Source organism: Ceratina calcarata, unplaced genomic scaffold (assembly GCF_001652005.2).
Source record: "Ceratina calcarata isolate Rehan_Ccalc_2016 unplaced genomic scaffold, ASM165200v1 scaffold155, whole genome shotgun sequence".
Classification (NCBI taxonomy): domain Eukaryota; kingdom Metazoa; phylum Arthropoda; class Insecta; order Hymenoptera; family Apidae; genus Ceratina; species Ceratina calcarata.
The window spans coordinates 114,949-130,509 of NW_017136741.1; the positions used below are offsets into that span (position 1 = coordinate 114,949).

Below are 15,561 nucleotides of genomic sequence, written 5' to 3' on the forward strand. Positions count from 1 at the left end.
CAATATAGGTATATACTAAGTGTCAGTCTTTCTAGTGTTAATATTACTATTGTTGCATGATAGAAACGAAGAATGTTTCATTTATTGTTATGCATTTCATTTAACCGAAGCTAATGTAACGCGTTGTTGCGTGAGTTTAAAGGCTGAATAAGTTCATTTATAGTTCCGTTACGTTATAATATTATACCTGCTGAAGAACTTTTTCCCACGTATAGATACTAACAAGATTGAAAATTATTACTAGACCGTGGAAAATGAAATTTTTTCTTAATGAACGAGATTTAAGAAGAATTTTTTATCTCTAAACATCCGCGCACTCGGCTTATAATATTTTCTATTCGCTTTCCTCGTACATGCATTGAATCTACTTATTAACCAACATCATATGATGAAATTGTTGGAAGGGTAAAATCAATCCGCGACGTCGTTTCAAGTGTTGCTGTGTATTTGGTGGAGCACGTTCACGCGAAGTCGAAAGATATTTTGCCCGTGACAGCTTTGGAGAGAGAGTCGTTCGTTCATCATCCGTGCCGTTTCCATCTCCCCTTTTGTAAAAACGTAATTTTCCGTTTCATCATCCGTGAATGTGATTCTCCCATTCGACCCTTTCTTATTCGTGTCGCTTCAAAGTCTTCGTCGCGTCTGGTAACGGTGAACTACTAACCGTCAGCCTTGATTTTATCACTACCATCGTCTCGGTCAGCTCCCAACGATGAGTTTTCGAAATTCCGGAGAACTTCCGCAGTTGAACAAGATATCGGGACAATCGAGGGAAATTGAATCGGACAAGGATACGTTTATACTAGTCAAGTCGCTTGAAACAGCGATTACGTTTCAGGAGTGGTTTCAAATCCATGTCTACATTAATTCCTTCTTGAAGAGTTCGGTGTGACAGACTGATCTAGTAATAAGTTCAAGGATGAATTCCAGTAGCCTTGGAACCCCTCATGATTGGAACGAAACTGAAATGAAAGTAAAAACTACAGTCAGTAACGATGAGAATATACGTTATAGAATCTCCCTGTAAAAATGCAATAAACGGTCTGATCGACAATAAATTTCAGAGAGAACGCCAACAACCAATAATAGGAACTGCACTTGCAGCAAATTGCATCCTGTTTCAGAATTAAAGAGCATCGTCGAAAGTAGATTCATATGAGTGGTGGTTTATTGCCGGTTTGCTCGTGTTGTAACGAGAAAGCAATTTCGTAGGGTAGGTCTTCCGTCCGAAATCCCTGCCCTCAGCCTCACCCTCTTTCTGGCCGGAGGAGGCCAGACGCTATTCAGAAAGCTCGAACTTGCACGATGACGCTTGTTAATTTCGTCGGTGGAACTGGTTGGGGGATGTTGCGCGGCTGAATTTCGACGATACGGTTTATCTTCGGCGAGAACATCGCTTTAACTACCGACGTTCGTAACACGAAAAGGAACTATACATATACGTAATTTATTGCTTATGTATTCCGCTTCAGCAATTTAATTTAAAGTCGTACTATTATAAGAATTTCGATAATAAATTTGGATGAGATTGCTGTACTTCAATAAGAACGTGCCTCAAATATAAATAGACGAGATTGGAACAGTAATATCGTAAAGAAATTTGCGAAAATGCTACATTGAACGCTGATTAAATCAGAGTTTCACCGACGAGTTCGATTTTAAAATGTTAATTAGGGACGTTCAATTATTAAGCCGATCATATTTGGAACACCGGCGTGTGCTAATGACGTTGCTCCAACTATCTACATTATAGTAATCAAACAGTTAAATCCGTGCCTACACACGTAAACGGGGCCTTGTTGCATCGGAAAGTGAAGTGAAGAAGCTTCGCGCGATGTTTCCTGAATTAGATTTTAACGGCGGCGGAGACAGTTGAGAATCAGGAGAAGCTCACTCTGTCTCTATCTCTGGAAATTTGCCATTAAACCAGTAGACGTCCGCGGACGGAATATTAACGAGCGACACGATAACGCGCTTACCTCTACACTAAATGCATTTGACAGCAAACAGAAAGGTGTCAGTCAGGAACCTCTCGACTAGTTATTTTTAAAGATACTGTGACACTTGCCCAGAGTAAGTCAGTCACAACTACTACCACGTAAAATAACGTCAAACGTAATCGCACTGCACGTGTATAAATATTGTAATGATTTAAGAAGTATTTTTGTCAGGTTTTTTTAATTTCGATTATTCTCTGGCTCGATTCAAACACACTTTCTGTGCATTTACGGTAAGACGATGCTGATCGATGGAACGCATTGAACGAAGGATAATTTCAGCTGGTACTTTGTATTGATCCTTGGGCGAAAAATTGATTCTTTACGGAAAAATTGAGAGGAGGTGGGCACGCAACGTTAAACGTAGGATGCAGGTTGCGCAAGCTCGTGTATGACCTCAGGTGCACCTGCAGCCAGGAGACGTTGGCATATCGACCAATGCCCTGCTCTCGGTGACCTCCATCTGCGTCTACTGGCCATGCTAATTTATTTACAGTTTACGGTATTTTTCGATACATCGAGAACTGCCGCGCCGGAAACTAATTACTTCAATTACACCGTGCACAGGTTTCACAATTACACGCGGCGAATGGTTTTAAATAATTAGAATTGCATCTCTCTCTCTCTCTCTCTCTCTCAAAATGATTACCATTTCGACAAAGTTAATTATAATTGGGGGCTCTGTTAACAGAGATCTACTATATTGTTATCGTCGAGGTCCGTTTCAAGCGTTCGTGGCACCAATCCTAGGTACGAAATTATCAATTGGAAGAAAAGGTATTCAAACTGTTACAAAGCGGGCATCCCTTTCACGGTGACGTTAATTAATATTGTTAATATAATAATATTGTTAATTAATATAGTATTGGTTAATGAAAATGTGATCGAACGAATAAGACCGTTACGTGAAACACAGACAAGAACGTGGAAATAAAAAGTAATTTCTTCCGTTCGATTGATCAGGAAATCGATTTGGAAAACGTAATATCGCAGCTTGGACAATAACGATAAATCTGAGGTTGATCCTTGTAACGCGAGATTAAGTGGGCCGAGAGATTAGAGCATATTTTATAATCGACGGGTTTATTATCGGCTCGAGCACCAACGGCATCGTGAGTAAGAGGCTAGTAGTAGAACGTAGTTCAACTTCAAACAAGCACCCGGAAAATGCGATACTGCTGGATCTTTATGAAAAATAAATCGAAATTTTTGCGTGTACTAGATACATTATTCATATTATTTCCCACGTCGATAGCCGCAGAAAATGCGGTCTACTAATATAATCGAGAAACGAAGTTGCGGAAGGTTGAAGTAGTTTATAGAGGATTTCGGTGTTTGATCGAGAGCTGCGAATTCGTTGCGAAACGATTTTCAGATGGGCCAGCGGGCTGGTCTCGCGAGTTAACGCAAATTACGTAGTCCTCGAGCGATAATCGCACCTGTTGGCTTGGCCAGGAATCAATTTCTCCGTGTTCTTGCTCGCGCGGAAGGCGAAGAGCGAGCTTGCCCCCGATATCTCGTTAACTCGAAACCGATTTCGCTGATTAAACGGCCGGATCATTTCGCGGCAAATGGGGAACGCGATCAAACGCGACTTTCCGTGGATTTTCCACCGAAACTCTTCCGAACTGGCTACCATCTGACTCGGTTCAAATAAAACCAAATCGGATTTCCTTTTTATCTTTCCGTCTCTCTCGATCTCCATTAAAAAATTCTGTTTTTTGCCAAACGGTGTGCAAGTGTGCTTTTCAGTTCATATGCACACACAGGCTGATCGTGAGTCAACAGAGAATCTAAATTGATCCTATTAAATTCATTTAACACCTCTTTCAGTGAAACAAAAAAAAAAGATCCGCATTATCGCAATCGACTATTGTTACTTACCCTGTGTACATTTTGTCGTTTAATTAAGCTACCGGCACGCGAATCGACAAATAGATTTGCCCGATGCATTGTTGTTCCGTTAAAACAGGTGGCTGTAAATAGGAGGAAACAAGTGTCGCTTGTATATCTCTCGACGAAATTCCGCGCCTTTCGTTGATAAGCTGCTCACGCGTGTATCACGATGCCTTTTCAAAATTCGACCAACGGATATTGAATGTCGCTGACAACCAGTATTGTGTTTTTTTACTCGGAAAGTTCAACGGCGGAAATCAAGGCAACGAACGAACGTGACAGCATGCGGGATGTCGGATAAATCCACATTTTTCAGAGTCGAAACGGCTATGCGTCGAAATAAAAATAAAACCGTGTCCCTCTAAAGTTAAATGTCTCGATAATGATGAAATTCGATTAAACGAATGATAGATGGACGAACGACGGATATTTTACGGCCGGCAAGCCGCGCAGGAGTTTCAACTACTGGAGAGACGTAGAACGATAGATCGTAAAATAAAATGTTTAAATAAAGAAACTTAGGACTGATATCGTGTTTTGAAAAGTAATTTTCGATCCACTGCACTGGCGCCTTCCGCGAGTCACTTTCTCTGGTTCGGTCGATCGGCTGACCGGGGACCTAATTAGATTCGAGGAGATAGGGGTTCGAGCAGCAAGGAAAAGGCAGCCCCAGGTGGCTACGATAGTACTTGGTGGTCGTCACAATCGTTGTTACAGTAGCTGCACCATAGCCGTGACAAACGAGCCTGTTAATGCTCTAATTAGCGCGGACATGCGCCCTTACGCGCTCCAGTCTCTCCAATTCTCCGAGCAGATTCCACGTTATCGAGTGGAATAGTTTGCACGAGCCGAAAGATGCGGGACAGCAAACTGTATCGTTACCTAATTTAATCCACGCACGTTGCCGATGAGAAATGAACTTACTGCACGAGAAACATGCCACTAACTCGTAGCACAGACTTGGAAACGTTAAACAGACAATCAGATTTAGTAAACGAACGCGCGCGTTAGTTCGTTCGGAAATTATTTCCAGACCGATGTGCATCAGACGCAGGAACGTTGTTGCAGGTAATAAATAAATTATGCAACACTGCGTGCGCATTCGAGAATTCAATTACGCGAAACGATTAATCGCGCTAACGCGCTCCACGCAGTCTTCGGGCTCGAGTTTATGCGTGAATAATGCACGGGAATCCATTCGTAGAACGTTACAAAAGTTTCATTAAAACGAAGAAATAACATCGCGGTTGCTGTACTGTTTGCATTTCGTTACTCGTAATTACGAGCGGCCACCTTCTGGAATGAGGAAAGAACGTGCTTCTGATATCTCACTGTACAATTTCCTACGACACGATTCACCGCTGTTAAAAAGATTTGACGCTCGAGTCAAAAGACTAGAATGAATACAATCACTGAGACAATGTAATCGTAGATACACATCGTTAGGCTGTGAATAGTTCGATTACATAGGAAAATTACGTTCCCCGGACTGCAGTATTATTCTATTTTCAATAAAAATCGCCGGTCTATTTATCATCCGAGTTGATCCGAGCTGGATTTAAAGTACGCAATCACCCGTTGATGCTTTTATAAATAAACAAGTAAATGGAACCGGTGAAAGCGAGTGGAAACTGGCGAGCCGAAAATGATAGAGCGGAGGTAAATCGAGGTTCGAGTAGAGCCTCCCCCGTGCTATTAATGGTCGACGTCGACCGAACTTAAGTCCTGCCGAACTTCCAACAGCCGCGGTAACTTCGCTCTCATTGTCGAGACCAAAGAAAAGATAAATTGAACGATAGCAAAGAGCAAGGAACAATGCTGCATCAAGTTTCCCGTTCGATCGTTTCAACGGATTTTTACGCATTCGCTAATTTTTAAAATCAAACAGATTAACAATATGGATCTCCGTTCGATTATCGAAATGACACCGTCCGCGGAGATTATTTATTTTAAAATGAAACTGGAACTAGAAGTTGGACGCTCGAAATTGAACCGGAAGAGCAATTAGTCCCTGGAGACACGAGGGCGAATCGTAAATCTCTAACATCCCAGATTCGGCGTGTCTTATTTTTAGATTCCCTAGTTTTATCTCAAATATCTTCGCGACACGTGTCTTCTTATAGTCATTTGGAAACGGATCGATCTTCGCTAGAACGATTCGCTGTTACATACTAAAATGTAGAAACGAGAATCACAGAGTGCGAAGGAGAGATTCGTACAGCTTATGGCAACAATTGGTATTTATGAGACACCTTCTCCCTCTGCTACGACTAAATCTTCCTCTTAGCACACGTGGGCGGATGCGAGCGCGGAATTTCTATCGTAACTGTAAATAACCAATATAATCTACCTTATTTCCTACACATGACCGACGTGAACGAACCGAGTGAGAAGAGTTGTGTAATGCGAAGTGAAAGACGCGACTCGCTTCGTTATCCTTAATGTTCAATTAAGTAGTAACTCGGCGAGAAGCCTGAGTAACGTCGGGCCACAATAAAAACGTTTCCTTCTGCATATGCATGCGTTGCGCGCTACCTCTAGAAAATCGATGCACCACCAAGCGATGCCGAGGTTTTTTCCAACAGGACAGTAAAGAGAGAAGTACAGCTCCTACCGGTTTTGAATCATTGCCGTCGATACTGTCTTGAGTGGACAGGAAACAAAATTGATCTATGTACACATGCCCAATTTGTATTTACACGACGAAGAGCGAGACGATGGCTCATCGATCTCACGTTAATAAGCAAGGTTCTAGGAGCGTTCTACTGGTTATGAAAACGGAGTAGACGGAGGCTCTTACTGCCCTGGCACCCTTCATCTCGCGATATTTTTACGTGTCTTCGAGATGGGATAGAACGGCTTGACAGACAACGCGTTCAAGCATAAATAAAAAGCCTGTAAACCCGACGTCATCTTGGTCCGTCTGTAGTATCGATTTTCCCTGAATACGAATCTCGAGTTTATTCCTGGTGTATCTACAGCTTTGCTGTGTGAAATATCGGGAAAATGTAAGGAGAAAATAGAGGCGGCAGCATAAACGCGCAACACACGGCTCTTCTTACAGTCAAAAACCTGCGCTATATTTTTAAACGAGAGCTTCGGACTTTCTATCGAGGAAGAGGATCGCTCTCACCGCCTGTCCCTAAACTAGACTTCCAACTAATTCGCGATCGCCGTCTCTCACGAATTACAATGTGTTACAACTATTTAGAAAATCTGATTGTCTGTTCGCAGAATAACCTGACAGACGGGGAAGAAGATCTGCCTGAAGAGAGTATCTCGTTGTTGTCGGCGCTTCTAGTTGGTTCGCTAAACTTCCCATTTGATCGATCGCGACTCGCCCCTCGAAGACAACCCTCTGGGAGGTCCTTCACTCGAAAACTTTGATCTAACAATAAGCTGTTCCCTTCCTCGATCCACCACCACCATCATCCTATCTATTACCATCGATTACGATTCAACACGAAGCATTCCATTTCCCGCCCGTTCGTCTCGCGTCCCAAGTACATGTCCGCGTACTCGCTAATCGCGAAAGATTTCCGCGCTGTCGCCATCTCCGACAGAGTGACTCTTCGAGGGGTGAGTGAAATTACTCGTGCAAGCTTGATCAACCCCCCACTAGTCCAGTTCGTTCGCCCGCTTCTTTCAGGATTTCTCTTCCTGATCTTGATATTTTTATCCGTCGCGGGCAACATTTTAGTCTGCGTGGCGATTTACACGGACCGCGGTTTACGGAGGATAGGAAACTTGTTCCTGGCGTCCCTCGCGATAGCCGACCTGTTCGTCGGTTGCCTGGTTATGACGTTTGCCGGGGTGAACGATCTTCTCGGTTATTGGGTGTTCGGCCCGCGATTCTGCGACACCTGGATCGCCTTTGACGTTATGTGCAGCACTGCCTCTATTCTGAACCTTTGCGCGATCTCTCTCGATCGTTACATTCACATAAAGGATCCTCTCAGGCAAGTTCATATTGTCATCACAATCAGAGCTAACTCGGAACGTCAACTATCCGGACGGTTCTCCCAAATGTTTGTTCTTAGAACGTCCGAATGTTCTCAGTAGAACTTCTTATTTCATTCTTCGATCAAATATTTCATATTACGAATCGACGAGATCAGATTTCGAACGAGCCTGTCTCCCAATTAGTTCGGATAATCGACGTTCTCCCATTTCATATCTGTTAGTAATAGATTCGACCAGCAAGTTATGCATATACATACATATATACATACATATATAATTTGAAAGAAATACGTACCTGTACTATTCATATATGTATGACTTAAAATACTATTTTATCCAGCTCAGCTGCACTACCCCCCATCCGTACTCATTCCTCTGTTCACGATTATCGATAACGTCCTGTATCGTTTTTCCGATCAGATACGGTCGCTGGGTGACGAGAAGAGTCGCGTTCGCTGGAATCGCTATCGTTTGGTTGCTCGCGGGCCTCATATCCTTCGTACCCATCAGTCTAGGCCTCCACCGAGCGGACGACGAACCCATGATGTACGACGAAGAGGTAGGTACGCGAGAGAATAAGAAATACGAGAGAGCGGATTCTAACTAACGATCACATTTTCAGGAACACCCTATGTGCGCCTTGGACCTCACGCCCACCTACGCGGTGGTATCCTCTTCTATATCTTTTTACGTGCCCTGTCTCGTTATGATAGGAATTTATTGCAGGTAACTTTAAATGAATTACCCCAATAATTTCGTAACTAACTGGAATTTCTCGGAAGAAGCTGACCCTAGAAGGGATACTCTTTGTCAAGATGCCATTTCATTGTTTCCAGGCTCTATTGCTACGCGCAGAAACACGTGAAAAGCATCCGCGCAGTAACGAAGCTGCCGGACACGTCAATGGCCAAAAGTTTTCGCTCGAAGAGCACACGCAACAAACCACCGAAACCGCAGACGAAAACGAAGCCGACGAGTCCGTATCACGTGTCCGATCACAAAGCCGCGATTACAGTCGGTGTGATCATGGGCGTTTTCTTAATATGCTGGGTACCCTTTTTCTGCGTGAATATCGTCGCTGCGTATTGCAAGACCTGCATATCAATTCGAGCATTCCAAGTACGAATCGCTTTCAGTCAGCTGAATCACGTCTTTACGATTTCTACCGCCGCGCGCCGTTTCGTCGAACGAAATAGCGTGGTTAACGTTCGCCGTGCGAACGATACAATAGGCAAACGAGAGAGGCAATATTGAAGGTGAATTTGGTGTGTGACAGGTACTCACTTGGCTTGGCTACAGCAACTCGGCCTTCAATCCGATCATCTACAGCATCTTCAACACAGAGTTCCGAGAAGCGTTCAAGAGGATCCTGACGAAGGGTGCACGAGCCCGGGGGAACCAGCCGTCGACCAGCGAGTGCGGAGAATTCCGGTCCGTCGTGGTGCAGAAGCGGAACGGGTCCATGATCGAATGCAATATTAGTCCAAGATCGAGCGCGGACAGTTGCCAGGTCGGATTAATGGCGCAAAGGCATCGCGATACTATCGTCAGCGCGATATAATTCGATTCGAGAGTCATCGTTATGTTCTGGAAGAAAGGAAATGGCGCAAATCGATTGTAATGTCGACGACTTGAGTCCCGAACAGTTTATCGATTTTCCCATCGAACGGTGATCGCACGCACTGTAAACTACTTACACACGAATCGACTTCCTCCCACGGCTAGCTAGGTAGGCTGCGATTCACAGTTTTCTATCGCGATCGTTGAACCTGCTACCGGGTCACTTCATCACGAACGCGTGGTACGCGGTAACGTTATAGCACGTCGATTAATCGAAAGAATGAACCAACGGGTCGCAGAATAGGTCACGTGACGCACGCCGAACCGACGTTGTTTATATTGGTATCCTTGTTTTAATCTTTTAACGCTGCTACAGCTGCAGTGCAGCAAACAAACATCCCCCATCCCCCGCCGCCCTCCCTCGTCTTCGCATGATCGACGTACTATTCAAGACCGCGTGCTCGAAAACATTTCGTCCTTCCTCTCGTTGACATATCATCTCATCATCATCGGGTATGTACGATGTCGCTACACGTGTCTAACGTGTTCTCCAAGTTCTCTATAAGTAACAGTGAACGAAATTTCTGTATATCCGGGATACAATCGTGACCGAGAAGTTTGCCGTTCGGAGTAACGAGTTGGAGAAATGATAATGAGTGTTCTATACTATGTACTTAACGAGCAACGCGATCCGAATTAAAATTACAAATGCATTGCATAGAACTGTTCTGAATGTCGAGAGCATACGTTTCAACGTTTATCTATGTAAAAACGAATTGTTTCGCCGATAAAAATTCGTATCCGCTGAACGTCGTGAGCAATACCTGTTGGCTTGGCAACGTATCGATTCCATCCGTACCGGCGAAAAGATGAAAATTCTTTTCTTTCCTGTTCTCTTCCTACTTCCTGTTCAAATTCGACAAGCGAGAACGGCGCGAAGGTTACACGCGAGTCTTTTTACAGAGTACACTTATTTCTTGTCCGCAAAATGGGAACAGAACTCGTCGACGCAAAGAATTTTAAAGAATTATCCTAAAGACAATCACCAGAAGGTAGTTCGAAACATATCCGTGATCCACTCTTACAAGAAAACGAAATCGGAACGCGAATCGTCGCGGTCAGAACCGAACAGTAGTATAGGATCGATCGGTGAAAAAGTTACGAGAGAAAGAATATAAAGGAGATTCGTGCGTAGAGAAATTCGAGTATTAGTATATCTAGAATACTCTGATTCGCATAAAGCAATTGTAACTACTACATTAAATCATGTTGATAGCGCATCTACAGTGTAAAGCTGGATGTTACACGAAGCACTAATAGTAACGTCTGTAGCTTATATTAGTATTAGGATCGCGGTGGAACCCGCACAGATTCATTTGCCATCTTGTAAATAGTCATTTATTTATTTTTCTATTTGACGGGACGCGAACGTGTTGACCACCACCACCACCACGCGTGATCGCATTGTAAGCGATTACTCGTTCAGGTGTGCTCGCAACAATGTCGTGAATCTAACCCGTTAAATCTAAACAACTGAAAATCTGCGTCGTTTATCCAACAAACGAAAGGAATCCTCGCGAAACGCAACTGACGCTCATCGAACCTCTTCCATGCATCTGTATCAGCGATTTGCGAAGTGCACTGCATTCCGGTGGGAGAGTAGGCTTGGATATTATTGCTAAAGTAACAAACGATCTGACATCTATCCTGTCGGAATGCGGACACGTGCACAGTGTCGATGTATACTAATGATATATTTGAATGATCGTTCTCTGTAAATATATTAGCGTAAGACTTCCACACGCGAGTATTAAACTTAAAACGTTCCACCATATCCTCGTCATCCTACCAACCTACTTGTTCAACAGAGTAATTACGCATATTCTTTCTTTATTCAATTCTTTATTTTTCTAAAGAACATTATATTTTCTGACGGAACATGTCGTCTCGTACTGTGCGATGCGCTCGTTAAATGAAGCGGTTTCGTGTCGTTCCAAGTACGCCTCTCCATCGGGACTTGAAGGAATTCGAGGAGCTCGGACGTCAGCTTCGGTATGATAGGGTGCAACACTAGTGCGGCCACTCGTAAATTCTCTAGGGCCAAAGATATCACAGCTTCGAGTTCTTTTAAGGAATCGGGATCTTTGCATTTGATTAAACACCACGGCTGATGATATTCGAACATTTGATTAGTAATATGCAATGTGTCCATCACTGCTTCTATCGCGTGATGAAGATTGTATTCCTCGTAATGTTTCTTAGCTTTCTCGCCTAGGTCTTCCAAAGAACTTATGTTCCTACGAGCCACATCAGACTCCAAAATGTCAGCGTATTCGGCCGAGTTGTGTAACACTTTGTTTGGATTTATAGCCGGACCAAAACATCGATTAATTAAATTACCCAAAGTATCGGCAAGCTCTGAATTCAACACTTTCCGAACTTTAGACTTGTTGTAATCTGCAACGAACAAATGTCCATACTGTAAAATGCGACGCGCAATGCTGGAGTTATTTCGTAGAATTTTTCCCGTACTTGCGTCTGCTTGTAACGTAGCTTGTCGCAGAAGGAAATACCTCAGACCTTCTTCTGTAAAATCACGAACGGCTGTGGACGGCGAGATCACATTTCCTTTGGACTTGGACATTTTCTTATCCTGAATGACCCAATGCCCGTGACACACAAGTTTCTTCGGAGGCTCGAGGCCAGCGGCAATTAAGAACGCCGGCCAGTATATGCCATGGAATTTCAATATATCTTTTCCTATGACCTGTTCAGGGATAGACTCTTAGAATCTCTTTCATTTATCATTCGAGGTAAAATGGACGAAGAAAGTATGTACTTGTACAGGTGGCCAGAATTCTGTAAACGATTTATCTGGATATCCCAGCGCAGTTAGGTAATTTACTAACGCGTCCAACCACACGTATATCGTATGAGACTCGTCGGATGGAGTACGAATCGCCCACGGCACTCTCTCGACAGGTCTAGAAATACTTAAATCTCGTAGATCGTCCAACCAGAAGACCAAAGAGTTGCGATACATTGCCGGTTGTATTACATTTTCTAAATATAATATTTCGAGTATGAAAGTGGTCCCTTTCTTCGGTGAAATTCGTCAAATAAAACGAACTTACCGTCCTTCAACCAATATTTCAGATCATCTACAAATGAAGTAAGTCGAAATTTATAACCGTCCTCCTCTGTCCATTCTAAAACGTCTCCTGATTCTGTGAATGCGTTTGTAGCTGATGATTTGTGTAATACTTCTTTGTCCGAGACAAACGCTTCTTCAGATACATTGTACCATCCCGCGTATTTGCCTCGGTAAATGTGTCCATTATTTTCTAAACGATTCTGCAACATTTTTACTTCATGTACTCCATGTCTCTTCTCGTTTCTCGTCGAATCTGCAAGCGATGCTTTATAAGTTTAACAACCCAAAAGTGATGAACCGCCTCCCGATGCCGCGTTTCGGTCGTTCGAATGAATCTTGAATATTGAACTTGGAAATTGTCGCACACGTCTTGAAATTGTCGCGAGACCCGGGTACAATATTCGGGGATCGGTAAGGCCGCGGTGTTCGCAGCTTTCTGGACTTTCGTGCCGTGTTCATCGGTACCGGTGCATAAGAATACGGAATGTCCTAGCATGGTGTTGAATCTAGCTATGGCGTCAGCCAAAACGGCTGTGTAAACATGTCCGATATGTGGTCCTAAAAGAATACAGAAAAAGTCAGCCCCTACATTTATATGCGCTATCGTAATTACGAACAATAAAATTTTTCCACGTTTACAATAATTACGTACCAGCATTTACATAAAATATAGGCGTAGTGATGTACATATTTTTAACCGCATGATCACTGAAATTACTCTTCTGAATATGGGTCCACGGTGGTGGTCGTTTTCTTAGTAAGAATGGGAATGACCTCGATAAGCGGACTGTAATTATAGTATCAACATTTATCCATCAGAACTAATTAGGCTACTTCCAGACGTACGAAATATGATATGTAATTGTATTATTCAATTTTCTAATAAATAACTCGATAGAAATTTGTTCACTCTGTTCATTTATTTCGAGGACATTCTATACAAATCCGAAATACAGTATTTATAAATGAAACAGGATTACAGGAAGTGTGTACAGTAAAAATAATTATTTATTCTGAAACTCTAACTGAATCGTTTCTAATTGTGCTATAAGATCCATGTGCTTAAATTCGTCGGGTCTATTGGTAAAGGTTTCTAATAATTGCTGCCTCTTGGGGCTGTCTGTACAATAGTACAATTGCAATTCATTCGCCAAGCACTGCGCTTCTTGTACACTGATGCATTTATCATCGAATTCACCCCGCATAAGAACGATCCCTTTGTCATCTTTAAATTCTGTGTAATGCACCATGGTTAAACATTCTGGTGCATTCTCTTTATGAGCTTGATACCACAGGAGTGGTGTCATGTGGATTTCTAATCCGTAGAATTGAACGACGATAAATTCGTATCCTTCCTTTCTAGGTAGTGGCAATAAAAACGTTGAATACTTTTTCCCAAGCTCAAACATTTTATCGAACTGTTCTGGAGTCAGTATCCCAGATATATAATCTTTATCTCTGTGATAATCTTTCCAAATGTTCACGATCTCATCCTTTGTCTTGTCTCGTATCATGTCCACTTTCATTATCGTGTCTAATCGTGCTTGCCTAGGTCGATTTCCTTCGTCCAATTCTGGTTTTGCTTCGCTCTGATAAAATTTACGCTCTTCTCCTTGTTTTTCTTCAATTCAATAATAGAGATACATAAAAGAATCGCATCGGTACATATACTACTTGTTTTTGTCTAAGCTAAAGTTCAGTAGCAGATTTTTTTAGTACTGTATGTAACACACGTACAGTATCGAAATCTTAAGTAGTACTAAAGATCAACAGGTCGATTTTCATTCAACGCATTAAAAATAGTGTGCAAATGATGTTTCTGAATATTTCATAGGTTACCTTTCTTTTGCTGCAACTTTTTCTCCTGACTTTCGACACGCTGCAAGAATTCTTCTGGACTAGTTTGTTGAAATCTCGCTATTTTATCAGCGTACTTATTGAAAAAAGGATTTTTCTCGAGATTCTCTACAGCTTTCTCAAGCCTAGCTCGGGACATCATGATGTATCTTTTGTTGCAATTACTCGTAATGATTGAAACGTTCTTGAACGTTAGTACCGATAATCGTACAATATTTCGTGAGAAAGTTGCCATGGATCATTCGACATTTAATTAAATATCAATGAACATAATACGCGCACCCTACACACATTACACATGTATTTATAAAGTATGTTGTACATACTACATACGTGCACACACTGCACACGTGCCAAAAAATTCTGCTTCGGACAAACTATATATACCCGAAAGATTTTGGCGGGACGTAAAATAGTGCATGCAGATGTACATTTATACAACGTATAAGTTAGGTAATAAATAGAGAAATGATATTTTCGTATTGAATTGGTATGAAGCGAATACGTTAGATGTCAATATGTTACATCATAATTTTTATTTCGTTTCGGTCGATTTCTTCTTTACTTCCACCGTAATTCCCCATTTGAAAGATTTGCTGAACATTAAACGTTATGAAAAGATTAAGTCAAGGATTTTTATGTCTATTCGAGAGATTCGTATATGACGTAGATACGGGTCTGGCTGGATGAGAATGTATGCTCACGAACGTTCAAGCGAATGAACGAGTAAACTTGTAGATGTCACGTTGTCATCGAGGTCGAACGCAACTGTTTTCGTTATTAAAGTAAGAGATTTATAAAACGATTAAGCGGACATAGATAATGATCGATCGGTAATGATTGATTAATAAGGACTCTAGCTTGAACACCGCCCATATTGTGACGCATCATTTCCGCAACGTCAGTCGTTCTCGTCTCGTATATCTGACTCACCTAGACCTGGTCTAGAGACAGAAATTGCTCGCCGTTGTTCAGAAGCTAATTTTTCGATGTTGCACTAGGTGGTGACACTCACGGCGTTATCTCGCGCAATTCTTTCTATGTAAATTATTTATAAACAGCTGTACAAGCGTATATGCGAAACGAAATTAAAAGATTCATTCCCTGACGATTTTAATAATAAGATCCTTCGTA

General features: G+C 42.3%; 2 protein-coding genes across 6 annotated transcripts in view; one reads left to right on the top strand and one right to left on the bottom strand.

Moving 5' to 3' along the window:
- Dop1 (dopamine receptor, D1) overlaps positions 1-9,417 on the top strand; it is a 43,887-nt gene extending 34,470 nt beyond the window's left edge. Inside the window, exons 2-7 of one of the 5 annotated variants that reach the window (XM_018037085.2) lie at positions 7,128-7,197; positions 7,543-7,852; positions 8,277-8,415; positions 8,479-8,582; positions 8,693-8,975; positions 9,133-9,417. In XM_018037085.2, the coding sequence (XP_017892574.1) occupies positions 7,128-7,197; positions 7,543-7,852; positions 8,277-8,415; positions 8,479-8,582; positions 8,693-8,975; positions 9,133-9,417 (1,191 nt within the window). Of the gene's footprint in view, positions 1-7,127; positions 7,473-7,520; positions 7,853-8,276; positions 8,416-8,478; positions 8,583-8,692; positions 8,976-9,132 lie in introns of those variants that run through there. The other 4 variants (XM_026819709.1, XM_018037089.2, XM_018037087.1 and 1 more) reach the window with 4 other exon arrangements.
- A 1,881-nt stretch (positions 9,418-11,298) lies between these two features.
- Positions 11,299-15,488, bottom strand: MetRS-m (Methionyl-tRNA synthetase, mitochondrial). The gene is made up of 7 exons (XM_018037084.2): positions 14,410-15,488; positions 13,223-13,357; positions 12,854-13,128; positions 12,551-12,770; positions 12,256-12,479; positions 11,949-12,183; positions 11,299-11,873 (listed from the first exon to the last, which is right to left on the bottom strand). The coding sequence occupies exons 1-7, from the start codon at positions 14,660-14,662 to the stop codon at positions 11,311-11,313; spliced, it is 1,905 nt and encodes a 634-aa protein (XP_017892573.1). The 5' UTR covers positions 14,663-15,488; the 3' UTR covers positions 11,299-11,310.
- Positions 15,489-15,561: the final 73 nt, after the last annotated feature.

Bases quoted from the DNA above. Each gene is read 5' to 3' on its own strand.
- MetRS-m (XM_018037084.2), bottom strand. From the start codon at position 14,662: ATGGCAACTTTCTCACGAAATATTGTACGATTATCGGTACTAACGTTC. The intron at 12,771-12,853 runs GTTGTTAAACTT...AAAATGTTGCAG, and splicing joins AGGCGGTTCATCACTTTTGG to AATCGTTTAGAAAATAATGG. The intron at 12,480-12,550 runs GTAAGTTCGTTT...TATTATATTTAG, and splicing joins GAAATATTGGTTGAAGGACG to AAAATGTAATACAACCGGCA.